The sequence below is a fragment of the Pistacia vera genome, unplaced genomic scaffold (assembly GCF_008641045.1).
Source record: "Pistacia vera cultivar Batoury unplaced genomic scaffold, PisVer_v2 Contig154, whole genome shotgun sequence".
Lineage (NCBI taxonomy): Eukaryota > Viridiplantae > Streptophyta > Magnoliopsida > Sapindales > Anacardiaceae > Pistacia > Pistacia vera.
Window position 1 is genome coordinate 398,301 of NW_022195619.1, and position 14,966 is coordinate 413,266.

At 37.3% G+C, this 14,966-nt stretch overlaps 2 protein-coding genes across 3 annotated transcripts; both read left to right on the plus strand.

Annotated features, from left to right (window-relative positions):
* The first annotated feature begins 1,375 nt into the window (after positions 1 to 1,375).
* On the plus strand, positions 1,376 to 5,872 carry LOC116124661 (peroxisome biogenesis protein 1-like). Of its 2 annotated transcripts, none has more exons than XM_031410383.1 (4): positions 1,376 to 1,693; positions 4,066 to 4,163; positions 4,573 to 4,803; positions 5,436 to 5,872. In XM_031410383.1, the coding sequence occupies exons 2-4, from the start codon at positions 4,116 to 4,118 to the stop codon at positions 5,652 to 5,654; spliced, it is 498 nt and encodes a 165-aa protein (XP_031266243.1). In that variant the 5' UTR covers positions 1,376 to 1,693; positions 4,066 to 4,115; the 3' UTR covers positions 5,655 to 5,872. The 2 variants fall into 2 exon arrangements, with proteins under 2 accessions (XP_031266243.1, XP_031266242.1); XM_031410382.1 differs by lacking the exon at positions 1,376 to 1,693 and adding an exon at positions 3,816 to 3,877.
* Positions 5,873 to 13,794: 7,922 nt separating this feature from the next.
* LOC116124618 lies at positions 13,795 to 14,208 on the plus strand. Its single transcript, XM_031410343.1, has one exon. The coding sequence runs from the start codon at positions 13,795 to 13,797 to the stop codon at positions 14,206 to 14,208; it is 414 nt and encodes a 137-aa protein (XP_031266203.1).
* The last annotated feature ends 758 nt before the right edge of the window (positions 14,209 to 14,966 follow it).

Here is a 14,966-nt window from a genome sequence, read left to right on the forward strand (position 1 = left end):
TTATTAAAAATAATATATACTACTACTAACCAAAATCAATTTTATTGTTTGATTCTACTTTTGTCGCCTACATTACCGTCTCTTTGATTCTACTTTTGCCGCCTACATTACCCCATTGAAGGTAACTTTTTATTTTTTATTTTTATGTCAAAGCTCATTCTTTTATAGATGGTATTTCTATTTTATTGTTTGATTTTCAATCCGTTTCTTCACAACATTTGCTTTAATTTGTTTAAGCATCTGTTGTTAGTGATGTTCCTAAATGGGTGGCTTTAACTTCGTAATGGGTGATTTTATTTTTGTCTTCTCTTTCATCTGACATTACAGTGGGTATTATAATTGTAACGAGTATTTTAAATTCGTTTATTGTTACTAATAAATGAATGGTGTTTGATTTTATTTTTGTCTTCTCTTTCATCCAACATTACCATTTTTCCCTAAAACTTTTGCTCAACCGCTATTTCACTCATTTGTACAAACCCTCATAGTTGATCTGCTTCCGGCACTGGAACAACAGTTCTAGTTTCTACTACTCTCGTTCAGTAGGCAACGACTCGCTCACTGACTCTGGTGCTTATTCCGTGCCTATTTCGACGGAGATTGTTAACCTCGGTGAGTTTTGGCAAGGCGTATCCTGAACACCTAAATGTAGCAATGTTTAAAAAAATATAGAAACTGAACCTAACCGAGAACTGAACTAGTTTTTCGTTTACCTGGGAAACTGTTCGATTGTGGTCCAGAAAAATACAAAAAACTGAATTTCCAATTTTAAAAAACAAAAATTAAAAAGTAAACAATTTTTCCTTAAAATTTAAAAAGTAAACAAATTGAAAAGTCCCTAAATCCTTACAATTAAAGAAAAACAAAATCCCAAACCCGGTTTTAGGGTAACATAAAAAAAAATAATAATAATAATAATTAAGCAATTTTGCACAAAAATTTTTGAAACTTAAAATAGAAAAATAAAAATAAAAAAGTAATAAACCCACTTATACAAAATCCCCAAACTAATTTTACCCTAAAACGCAAACACTCTCTACTTCTCCACTCCATTCGCATCTTCTTCTCCATTTTTCCACACCACATATAAAACATTACAAAACCCTACTGCTTTACTTCTAAACCCAGAAAAAGAAGGCAGAGAGTTTTTAGAGATTAAAAATAGGTGATGAATCTTAAAGATTGGTGTGTGTATTCTACACACGGCTCGCCCTCTCCCTCTCTCTCAATCGGCCTCTATTCCAACAGATCTTGTCATTATAATCATTACAATGACATCATGTTACCAGCGGTTCACCGCCGATCCCGCCGTGTCACACACTACTCTACTTGAATCGCGAAAACCTTCACGTACGGCAGTGATTTCATTCCTCTTACGCGATCAGAGAAATCAACGGCCATGGTTCGTCCTGAAATCGCTGAAACAACGTTCGAATTTGTACGTGGCGGGGGCGGGAGGAGTGTGGGAGAGATTGGAGGGGGAGGAAGCGGCAGTGCAGAAGAGGAAGGCGGGGACGTGGTCGTACGCGGTGGAGAAAAGGAGGAGTAAAGATGAAAGAAGTAGGAAGGTGGAAGTGGTGGTGGTAGCGGCGGTTACGGTGGTCTTGGGCATTGGAAATCGAGTGTTGTATAAACTGGCGCTTGTTCCTCTGAAGCATTACCCCTTCTTTCTTGCTCAGCTTGCTACTTTCGGGTACCTAATAATTTTATTTCTCTCTTTTACTATTTTTATTAATTAGTGTTTCCATCATATTTTTTTTTATATTGATTTGTATAGTATGAGTTTTATTTAAATATTCAAAGAAGAGATTTTATTTTATTTTTATTGTATTTCTCATTTTCAGTTTTATTTTATATATTATCCCTTCAAAATCTCATTTTTTTTCCTTCCTTGTTGCATATAGGAATCTTCCACAACCCATATTGGAATAGTTTATTTAGGTTGGCTTTTTCATTCTTTCTTATTGTTTGTGTGGTGAATTCAAGAACTTTTGTTGGGAAGTTGTCAGTACAAGTTAATGATATCCTAAAGGCAGGAGGTGCTGATATTGTTGAAACCATGGATTAGCTTGTTATATTATCCAAAATTAAACATATTGGATGTTGGTGATAGTCAAAGGTGCGTTTGGCTTATTGTTTTTATCCATATTCTCAATTCTATTTTTTAAATGTTGTTTGGCACGTTATTCCCAAAATATTAGTCTATTTTTTAATTACGTTGAGACCCCATAAGTTTATTAATTTCATTAAATCCCCCCCAGAAAAAAGTTTAAAAACTAACAAAAAAACCTGCACCCACCAATACCTGCTAGATTCCGGCAACCACCGCCGGTGATAGCAGCAATCTATCACAATAGTCACACAGCCACCGAAAATAGCCAGTAATGGCCAGATCTGGTCGGAAAAGGCCAAATCTGCTGTCAACGACGGCCATATCTTTGGCAGACGCTGACGGCCATATCTTTGGCAGACGCTGACGGCCAAAGATGGCCATCGTTTCAGCCTTTTTCGGTCATCACAACTATAGTAGTTCGTAGATCTGGCCTTTTTCAGCCAGATCCGTGGTGGATCTGGCCGGAAAAGGCCATAACGATGCGTTACGGCATAGATCCGACCGGTCTGTGTCGTAACGAAATTTTTCGGCCAGATTCCGATGGTGGTGGCCGAAATCTGGCTCTACAAGTGGTGGGGGTGTTTTTGTCATTTTATATATTAGGGTCTTTAATTAAATTAGTAAACCTAAGGGCTTTTTCATAAATTTTTAAAGTTTACCTCGTAATACTCTCATATCCAATAACTTAATACTATCCCCAAAATCCTATCCAAAATAATAAACCAAACGCACCCCAAATTATTAAAGACATAGGCATGTGAAGGTGGTTTTAGAGATTTTTTTTTTTTTTTTTTTGAAAAGCTTTAGAGGAATGCATGTAGAATAAGGTTTACTGTGGAGTGCTCTAGATGGACGTAAGGCAAATTAGCTGGAGAGAGCATTTGAGGAGGAAATAGAAAAGGCGAGTTTGAATCCTGCAAAAGTTATTTTGGATTTGATGGATGGTAAATGGTGTTATTTCATAATGGATTGATAAATGCTATGACTAGTGAAACTTTTAGCTTCTGCGAGGGGAGTTGAACCCTCGGCCTTTACAGTAACCTTTTTGTAACTGATAATTATTAAAAATATTAAAAAAAATAAAATTCTATATAAATTCTGAATTCATTTGGAAGATGCAGTTCTGCTCTAATTTTTCAATTTTACTTACTGCAATTGATAAGCTATGGCTTCGTTTGTTTCGCTTTTGGGAATACTATTATTAGTATTCCCAAAAAAGTTAAACAGTAAAATGTCATTATTCCCAAAATATTATTCTATATTTTTCAATTTCTTTTAAACCTCTTAAATTTATTAATTTAACTAAACACCCCCAAATATTATTTTTAGAAATTGCAAAAACACTTTGGCCACCCTCCGGCAGTGGTGGCCGGCTGTCCGTATTTAATGGATGGGTTGGGGGTGTTTTTGTTAACTTTTAATATTTTATTATAGGGGTGTTTAGCAAATAAACAAACATAAGAGATATTTTTATTAGTTTCCAAATAATATATCGTAATACCCGCCCAATTTAACTTTTTTCAAAATATTATTCTAAAAACTATCAGAATAATGAACCAAACAGACTCATATATTTGAAAAATACTATTATTGTAGTTTTGATTCCTTGACTGTTGTATATTCTCCTTTGTAGAACTGTTAACTACATATGCTTTTATGTTGTTTCTGTAACACATAGGTTCAAGAAATACAAATCATTAATCCTTAAGCATGACCACTGTTTTTGAAGTGATGTGAGTACCCTGCTAGCAACTTAGATAGCTGGTAAGATAGCTTGGTGTACAAAAAATGTTTTAGATTGGTTTTAGAATATGGTTAAATGGAAGTTGAAAATAACCATTGGAAGATTGGAAGCAATGTATGACCCTCATCGCTAGAATTTAAAAAAGATTTCATCATTTTGTGGGTACAACTTTGGGGTGAATAGTACTTTTTGTTTTTTGCATGTGCAGGTCTTGAGAAAGTGTGGGATGTGAAACCTTTGGTTAATGGGAAAGAGATTATGAGTGTTTTGCAGCTTAAATCTGGATGGCCACTTATTAGGGAGTGGGTAAGGCAATCTTTATGCATCTAAGACCCAAAAAGTAAAAAGGTTTCAAGTTCCAAATGCTAATTAACTCTTTACTTTACAGCAAAAAAAACTCATGGCAGCTTGCCCATCCCTCTGCGACAGCAGAGGAATGCCTTGGCTGGACGAAGCAAACCTACTCAAAATCCTATCTGTGTTATTTAGAAGTTCTACTCAAAATTCTTTTTAATTTTCAATACATAATTCTTCTACCATAGTCACTTTGTTCTAGTGATGCAACTGTCTTTGGTGTTACCACTGATTGTTTAAATTAGTTGTTATCATGGTTAAAGATAAGAGATTACATGTTACTGTTGCCCTCTTCTTTAATGAATTTCTTGACCTTTGTTTTCTACTGCATTTTTAAGATAAAGGAATAACAATGTTTCAGGAAATATTGGTTGATAGAGCTGTTCATGCTGCTGTTGGCCGTTTTCTGCCTTCCGATTCTGGTGGTGAAAAGAACATTCATCCCACATTAGTTAGGGATGACTTTACTCAAGCTATGCATGATTTCCTTCCAGTTGCTATGCGAGACATTAGTAAACCTTCTCCTGAAGGTGGTCGCTCTGGTTGGGATGATGTTGGTGGTCTTAATGACATTCGGAATGCGATCAAAGAGGTATTATTTCTTTTACTTCTGATCTTCTTAGAAATGCAAGGCTAATAGAACTCCTTTGAACTCAGAACATTTTGATATTTTATTGCTTCCTTGAGTTGATAGCTTATTGGACCTTTTGAAGTATGAACCCTATTGGAGTGTACATTTGTACGCTTTAGATTTTAAGCTTGAAAAATCAGTTCATCAAAGTTGAATACTCATTGAAAAATCTTTGATGATAAACAGTGCATTCAGTCTCTTCTAACATCTGACAGTTTAACTAATAAAAGTTCCTGTTTTTGGAGTTAATTTTTTAGTGTGTCCTGTGTAATGTACAAAATGTCAAGAGCTAGATGCTTCTAGCTTCCAAGTTGAATGAGCAACTATTCTGAAAAGTTTTGCTAGACGCAAGGGTTGGTTCAATAGTCCTACTTTTTATCTACAAGATGTCACTGGTTTAAATCCTCTTGGAACCACATATTTAAGATATTATATCTGTTAGGTTTTCTAACAACTAAAGGTTGTTGTAAATAGTTTGGGTTCTGAACTTGGTGCTCATGCCGAGGGGTTTTTGGATTATAAAAAGGAAAAAACAAAATCCATTTGTCTATTTGTGTCATATATCTGTTGCTGATTCTATATTTAATTGTCAGATGATTGAATTGCCTTCAAAGTTTCCAAATATCTTTGCCAAAGCTCCTTTACGTTTAAGGTCAAATGTTCTCTTATATGGTCCTCCTGGTTGCGGCAAAACTCACATTGTTGGTGTTGCTGCTGCTGCTGCTTGTTCTTTACGATTTATATCGGTGAAAGGGCCTGAGCTGTTGAACAAATACATTGGTGCTTCTGAGCAAGCTGTAAGATGGCATTAAGCCTTTTCTTTTTATCTATATTCCATTAAATCCTGTTCAATTGTATATTATTCTTGACATTTTGATGATACATAGTAACTAATAAGGTGTCTTATGAAATTCAGAAATTTCAATCCATTGTTCTCTGCTAATGTAATTGAGTAAATATGAAAGCCTTTTATAGTGTTATTTTCTTATATATTCTATGATTTAGTTCTTTGTTTACTTGTGAAAGTTATTTCCAGAATTGAGTTGTTCAACGTCTAAAATGACTATAATTAACCACTAAATTTTGGTCACCAAAAGATATATTCGGCTACTAATAAAATAGTCACGAAAACCTATTGGATTCCACATTCAGCGTCTAAAATGATTATAATTAACTACTAAATATTGGTCACCAAAAGATACATTTGGTCACTAATAAAATAGTCGCGAAAACCTATTGGATTTCATATTTAGCGTCTAAAATAATTATAATTAACTACTAAATTTTGGTCATCAAAAGATACATTCGGCTATTAATAAAATAGTCGCGGAAACCGTTTGGATTCTATATTCAGCGTCTAAAAGTATAACAATTAACCAATGTTTTAAAACCCGACCCGGTCCGGTCGGTCGAACCGGTTCAACTGGGACCCGGAAGCTTCAACGGGCTGGGTTTAATTTTTTCCTATTCACCTAGTACCTTAGGATTTCTGGTGATGATCGGCGAACAATTAACTGTCGGAATGTTGGGGCTTTTGAAGAGCTATTTCTGGTGAATGTAATGGTGGTGAAAGATTTGATTTCCGGTGAGTAAATCGACTGGAAATTGACCAAAACTGGCAGCGGCAACGATGAGATTTTTCCGGCGATTGACGAGGCTAACGGGGGTGGGGTGAGGGGGATTTTGGTCAGGAGGAAAAAGGGAGTAATTCTGGGGTGATCGGAAGGGCTGTTGTTGCCGGAATCGATAGGATCTGGCCTAGAATGCCGACGCTAACGTCAGCCAGATCTTGGGTATATTTTGATAGAAATGGGCTCAAGGGACAATTAGCGTTGCATCTGGGGTGTCGCCACCGCTAATCAGTCACCGGTCGATTTGTAGTTGGGGTGTGTTTGATAAATTTCAAACCTATAGGGACTTACGTAATTTTTAGGGGTATATTTACTGAATTTTAAAAGTTTTTGTCAACCTGGTCAAACCGGTTAAATTGGTCAACCTGGGACTGGTCAAACCGGTTAAATTGGTCAACCTGGGACCCAAAAGCTTTGCCGAGTTTCACCCCGGGTTGGGTTTTAAAACATTGCAATTAACCACTAAATTTTGGTCACTAAAAAATACATTCGTCGACTAATAAAATAGTTGCGAATACCTTTGACGAAATTACCCTTACACTTTTGGCGTCTAATTTTTGTGGCATTTGTGACAAATTATTAGACACTAAAGGGTACATTTTGTAACTAATTGATTAGTCGCTATACAATTTTACTAAATTACCCTTGAACTTTTAGCGTCTAAGTTGGGGGACTATTTTGACCAGCATTTAGCAACTATTTTGCTAGTCGCAAAAAAAAAAAAAAAAAAAAAAAAAAAACTTTCCGCGTCTAAACAAAAATTTAGATGTGCTATGAATCTGTGACAACGATACTGCAACTAAGGGGCGACTACCAAATTTAGACGCGGAAAATGGCTTAGCGTCTAAATGTGACTTTCTACGTCTAATTTTGCTAGACGCAGAATGCCAGTTTTCTTGTAGTGTGTTAGTGGGTTTAGCCTTGACTTACCAGATAAAATATGATTGCAGTAGTGAATAAGCAGCACACTCCAAGTCTGCTTCAGTGAAGGGAAGGGGATACCTCACTAAATCACACCAACTCTAGCCCACAGGTGACTTGTCCTCAAATTCGCCTCCTCCAACACTACTAGCCAATCCCTTTGCGCCCTAGGAATGACCAGAACCTTTCTAGTTTTCACATCCAAGTCGTCGCCACTTTGCCCGACACGATTGAACTCAGGATCTGCAAAGAAGAAACAAAATAAGACTTTAGTAATCAAAGCATGAATAAAGACTAAGTTCTTCACCAGTCGCTTGCCAGGTATACACTTGACCTCTCTCTCCAAAGACCGTTTCACCCCTCATAAAGAAGAAGCGTTCTTTCCAGTATTTGTCACTCGACCGGAGGTCGGTCACGAGATGAGCCCGATCATGCCTGAGAGTGATCGTCTACCGGCCCTTGTCCTTGTCATTCTCCTTCAGGAAATATGAGTATAGCAACTTGTGCAGCCCAAACATCACCTGATTTTGCACACAAAGGTCCTCCAGAGCCATCAACAATCTCCACCCATTTGGCATAACTTGAGTTGGTGCAATCATAAAATGGTTAAGGACCTCCCAAACAAGACGAGAAATAGGAAGCCTTAGCCCATCATGGAACCACTTCTCGTAGGCACTTACCCAACCTTTTGCCTCCTACTCAACCCTCTCGTATGATTTGGGCACCCTAATCTTGACGGACTCTGGAATGTGGTACATTGTCCTAATCCGCCACACATCACTCTCCTTCAACAAGGGCGAATAGTCCTTACTCAATATCCCATTATTGGGCCAAGTCGGCTCGTCCTTAGAGCCACTGGTGATAAAAGACAAACTTCCAAAACCGTCGGCGTCATCAGAGTCTTCCCCACTCGTCCCTTGCCTGTCTGAATCGTCATCGCCCGGAGCAGCACCGCTTGGCCCAAGGGCAGCCACATTCACCCCCCTGGGTATACTGACCAAAACATCTCCACCCTTTGGCACCATTACCATCGTTGGGGCCTTCTCGTATTCATTACCAACTTCTATCTCCACCCCACTCGAATTGCCTGACTCTAACTGTGACATTCAACCTCTTATCAACTCGACCTGGGAGACCGATTGGTTTTTCATACCGAATTGTATCCTTAGTTCCAAAAGCTCCATTCGCCTAGAGTGACTGACCAACGACCAAGTACCTACTACCTCAGGACCCACTGTTTAGATCCTTCTCCACTTGACCTGGGAGACCGAATGACCTATGTGACTTAGTCTTTACAAAACCAAACTTCTTCACTCAAACCACCTCACTCGACCTGGTCAAGTAGACCGAGACGAGCCAAACGGGAAGCCTACATAAATCGAATCCATCTTTTGACCTCCCTAAACCTAGAGTCTTCAAACACAGACCACACCAAATCAATCATAAACACACAAAATCTCCTAAACGCCAAACCAAAGAATCAAAATCGCCAGCAAGCCTACCCTGTCCAAGCCAAACAAACGCAACACCTCCTCATTTTCAAGCTCCCCTAAAAAATCTACCAAACCTCCCCTAAATCCCTTTAAAAGTACCGCAAACACAAAGAAAGGATGAAAGGAATCGAAAAACAATACAAGGAAGCAAGTATTTGCTGTGAAAATGGCCAAAGTTCCAAAATCTTTTCACTGCTGCGAAGAAAAACTGAAACAGGGAGAAAACGTGAAGATAGGAGAGAGAAATGGAGAATGAAATGAAACGAACAGTCGCCTCAACACTTTTATTAACGAATGCTGTCAAAGCTTATGTGTGGCAACCTCCGATTGGTAGTTGAACAGTGTGATTTCATTTTCCCGCCCAAACTCAGAAGAGAGATCTTAGTCGTACACGTGTCAAGAGATGAATTATTCAGCTTCACGTTTCCGATTCAGGGTTCGTGGCTGCCACGTCATGCATATCATGGAGATGCTAACCACTTGCTCAGTTCGCCCGACTGAGTGGAGTTATCATCGGACGTACTGACTATTTAACCTCGGCTCTCCGGTCTTGTGACAAACACCGCCAAAGCAAAACACAACCTCCACCCTTTCGGTCATCCCGACCGAGTGGACTAGCCACTTGCTTGGGAGTGCGCATACACCTACTCATTTAGATTCAACCAATCAGTCAAAGGCACCACCACTAGAATGACCCTAACATATTCCACTCGGTGTAATACACCAAGTGCTGACACCTTCATGGGATAGTTTGCACATCGTCTCACTTGGTTCGATACACCGAGTGAGGACACCTTCATGGGAAGGTTCACACATCTTCTCACTCAGTTCGATATACCGAGTGAGGACACCTTCATGGGACGTTTCGTATATCCTTTCACCCGGTTCGACATACCGAGTAAGGACACCTTTAGCAGATTCTTTCATGCTTTCCCTCAATCTGATACACAAGGCGAGGTCTTCAAGGTCAACTCCACTTTTTCACTCCGTTAGATATGCCTAGTGAGGGCATGTTTTTGTTTCACCTCCACCTACCCATTCGGCTTGGTATACCGAGTGCATCACCTACAGTAAAAGTTATACTATTTGATTCTGTGAATAGAGAAGCATCACATTCACATATTCTATCAGTCGGTCATGAAGGACGACTAAGCACACCTCCATGCAACATCTACTCTATAAGCTGAGCACTCCTTAACTTAGAGAGTGGGGGGCAAACTGTTAGGGCAAAAAAATGTCCTCGACCCAAATAGGCCCAAAGACAAAGACAACTTCAACAAAGCTCAAAGCCATGGCCCAATTCCTTTTGAGCTCGCAACAGAGTTTGCATATTAGGTCCGCTCAGTGCATCTACCTCGTTGCTCACTGCTTGAGCCCAATCAGCAAAGACCTCGATTCGTTTAGGCCTCATCAATCAGCTTATTTGGGCCCAGGGACCAAAGGGAAAGTCTAACCCAAAAGACTGGCCTGATAGGTGGGAGAGTTCCTAGGCTTAAGTACTACACTTAGTAGATGTGAGATCCCTATGTTGGATTCTAACATATTTTATTGTTATTAAGTTGTGTAAGTCGTTGTTTTAAAAAAAAAAAAAAGTTGTGGTGTTACATATTGCAAGATTACATTTTACAAATTAAGATTTTTGAGATAGAAAAGTGGGCATCAGAGTCTCACTTGGTTTAATTTATAACACACTACTTTGAAAAGTGTCTTGGAATGCCATTTTCTTTTTGAAATATTTAGTACTGAAGTATACTGCAAAGACTTTTGCAAAGTTTGATGGCCACTCTAAATTTCATGGAATTTATATCTAAATTTTGAATTAGCTTTGGATTATGTAGAAATTGAATAAACAATGGCTTTGTGAACCTTGGAGAGAGCAATCTCACTTGTCTGTATGATCTTGTTGGTTGTGTTTCAATTTCCTTGCAATGTTGCTTCTGACTCTACTGAAGAACCACAAGCTCTTCTGAAATGGAAAGCCAGCCTTCAAAACCAGAACCATTCTCTCCTGTCTTCATGGACAATTCCTCTCGTAAATGCCACCAATATTTCTAATTAACCTGAAAACATAACAAGCCTTTGTACTTGGTTTGGAATTTCTTGCAACCTAGCTAGAAGAATCGATAGATTTAACATTTCTATTTTAGGTTTAAAAGGTACCCTCGATGAATTGTCGTTCATCATTTCCCCATCTTGTATATGCTGATTTTGGCATGAATGAACTCTTTGGTGTCATCCCGACAAGATTAAGCAATCTCTCAAAACCGAGGTATCTTAACTTGTCGATGAATCAGTTTTATCAGAAAATTCACCTGTTAGGACAACTAGAATTCCTCTACCTGAGTGATAATCAGTTAAATGACTCAATTCCTACTTCTTTGAGTAATTTGAGCAATTTGGGTATTTTGTATCTTTCTTATAATTCACTTTCTGGTTCAATTCCTCCAAACATGGGAAATCTCTCCAATCTTGTTGTACTTCATGTGAATACCAATAGCTTAATTGGTCCTATCCCATCAAGTCTTGGAAACCTTTGACACATGGCAATCTTGTACATGTCCAGAAAACCAACTTTCTGGTTCCATTCCTTAGGAATTAGAGAATTTGGAGTATCTCGATAATATTAGCCTTCATAGCAACCATCTTTCAAGTTCAATTCTAGTGTCTCCAGTAATCTAAGCAACTTACAGATGTTGAACCTCCCTGATAATAATCTTTCTGGTTTTATTACTCAATAAATTTGAAATTCGTTGAAGATCATGTTGAATCTGAAAGCCAAACACGTTACAAGAAAAGCATAAAATAGTAACAAAACACAATGATTTACCTTGGTTCGTTCCATTATCAAGGAACTACATCCATCACTCAAATAGGGTGATTTTATTGAGTATCAGAAATTGTATAATACAAAGATGATAAGTAAACGACATCTCACTCTTTTCACTATTCTCACTTTAGATTTTTCACTATTACATTTAGCATATAATAGTATCCCTAACCCTATTTGGGCCAACCCGATTTAATCTGACCTAAGCCCAAATATTTACAAACCAATAACAAGCCCAACTATTGATTGAGTAGGACCCCCGAATGCGTCTGCATAGGGGGATAATCCTTTAAGGCCATGCAAAGTACCAACCATATCCAATAGATCATGACTTGCTAGAACATAACTCTCCCACAAATATAGAAGATTTTGTACTAATATTTCAAGAAGTATCGGTTTTATATTTGAACTATCTTATATGATGTACTAGATAAAATTGAGTTTTATGTGCTTAAGATTCTTGTATGATGCCAATAAAGTTTTAAGCTGATGTTATGCTTAGTATTAAAATTTTAATCTAATTATCTCTATTGAAACATTAATGAGTGGCGTTAGAAGCCCAATTGGAGTAACAAAGCGGAAATATGTTGTATGGGCTATATATAAGAGACCTAATTAATAGGGGCCATATCAGCTCAAGCATTTGATGAAGTTCAAGATTTTGCAAGACCGAACTACTCAAAGGCACACGGAAAATTTGATTGTTTCAATGTTTTGATTAGGAAGAGACTAGGAAATATGAACAAGCCAGAGGAGAGGTCTATTGTTATCAAATTTCAAAGTCGTGAAACAATAATGGACGTCCACTAAATTGCACTGCTTTTAAATTACTTGCCATGCAGTCTCATTTTTTTCTTTAATGTACATGAGTTAGTTGCACCTGCGTTTACATTAAGCTAAAATTTAAATTAAGAGATTTTGGGAGACCGTTTTTCTTGTTATTGGTATTTATAATATTGATGAAAGCATACTTACATATTAATCATAAAAAATATTTTCCAAGAGATAAAGATATTAAAAATCTACAGACCTAAATATGACATAGAAATCCAGCAAAAAGCTCCATTCAATTATTATTTTGTTGCAAATCTGGTTCTTAAAATTTAATAAAATTTAACTATAAATTGTAAAAATAAAAAATAAAAAATTGAATGATAGACAGAGACTGATAAAAAAGGCATCCTTGCTATAATTGCGCCGCTGACAATCCGATTAATAATTTTCAACAGTATAAAATACTCTGGATCATCACAATCCCTGTACACGATTCAAACATGCATTTTGAAAAAATGCATATAATACAACATAAAGCCCAAATAAAATGTGCAATCTTAAGTCAAGTCTATATCTTACTCAATGAAGAAATCGAGATTTATCCAGTGTGAAAATGTAGGCCTGGAGTACTTTCATTTTCTAGATGATCAAAGAACAATTGCATAAAACCTTTTTGTACGTAGAGATGACTCAACAAAGCAACAAAAATCTGAAGTGAAAGATGGTGTAAATGGAATTAGGCTTTGCATTGCACAAACTTAACTAGTTTAAGCAATGGCATTCTCATCCTTCGATAAACTCTCCCCTGGTTTCTTCAGCCTCTTTGTTGTTATTCACAAATATTACTATCATAAACTTTCTTTATAAGGGAGATATCTGTCTATGTTAACAGTAGCTGATTAATAGGTAAATGTAAATGTTATAATGTAGAGTTGGTTGAAATTAGTTTTATTGAAGTTAGTTGGGGTTAGTTGTTAACCTGAGTTGGTTCTGTTGAGTTAGTTACTGTAGTATAAAAGCAGTGTAAAAATTTGAATTGACTACTTAATGCAAATGCAGAATTTTCCCAAACTTCTCTCCTGCACTATTTTCACTCTCTTCAACATGGTATCAGAGCAGGAAATTTTCTGCGATTTGATCTAAAATTGGATCAATCAAACCCTTAATTTCTTTCTCGTCCAGCTCGAGCAAGCTCAAAATCCATTGATTTCTTCATTTTAGCTTAAATTTCTGCAAATACAGTTTAATCGATGATGGCAGAAGAATCGTTTTAGCTCAAATTTCTGCAAATCCACTTTAATCGATTATGGCAGAAGAATTGACTAGGGCAGAAGAATCTGTTGTTCCTACAATAGACTCAAATTCGCCTCTCTATGTTCATCCCTCAGATACGCCAGGCTCAGTTCTTGTATCTAAGCAACTTGTAGGTACAGACAATTATAGAATTTGGAGCAGAGCGATGATAGTCTCCTTATGTGCCAAGAACAAGCTAGGGTTTGTTAATGGAGCTTGTACAAAGTCGTTTGTGCATCCTCGTTTAGTTCCACAGTGGGAAAGGTGTAATTCTCTAGTTTTAGCTTGGATTTTTAACTCAGTTTCAAAAGAGATCTTCAATGGAATTGTCTACTCGTCTATTGCCTCTCAAGTATGGCAAGACTTGCAAGAGCAGTATCTAAAGTCAATGGGACTAGAGTCTTTTGTATTCACTGAGAATTTGTGAACCTTACACAAGGAACTAACACAGTGGTGATTTACTTTAACAAACTCAAGTCATTGTGGGATGAGTTGGATTCTTTGGTAAGCCTACCTACTATAGATAGCATCTTTGCAAAGGCATATCTCGAGCATCTTAATCAACATAAGTTGTTGCAATTTTTTATGGGTTTAAAGGACTCATACTATATGGTCAAGAGTTATATTCTGTTGATGAACCCTTTGCCGAGTGTTAAACAAGCATACTTAATAGCGAATCAAGATGAAAGCCAAAAGGTTTTAGCTAGTTTGAACACTAATTTGGAGGTCACTACTGCACTTTATGCCTAAAATAAAATAGTAGTAAGAGTCAGAGTCAAGGATAGAGGTATAAGGGAAAGAAACTTTATATTGAATGTGACTATTGTCACTTACCTAGTTGTAAACGGGATAATTGTTACAAGATGAATGGCTACGTAGCCGATTATCAATTTGCGAAAGGGAAGACATGTTCAAAAGCCAAATTTTCCGCTAATCAAGTGCAAGCACAGAACTCCATCACAGAAGTTTCAGATGCAAAGACTGTTAATATCCCAATTGAACCTATTTTGACATCGGAGCAATACAATCAAATTCTGCAGCTTTGGGAAAGGAAAATGTTATTCCTTCAGATTCTTTAGCTGCAAACCCTACAGGTACTTTTAATAGTACTCATAATGCTTTCCTTTCTTGTTTGGTTAGTAATGCTTGGATCATAGATACAGGGACCACTGATCATATGACCTG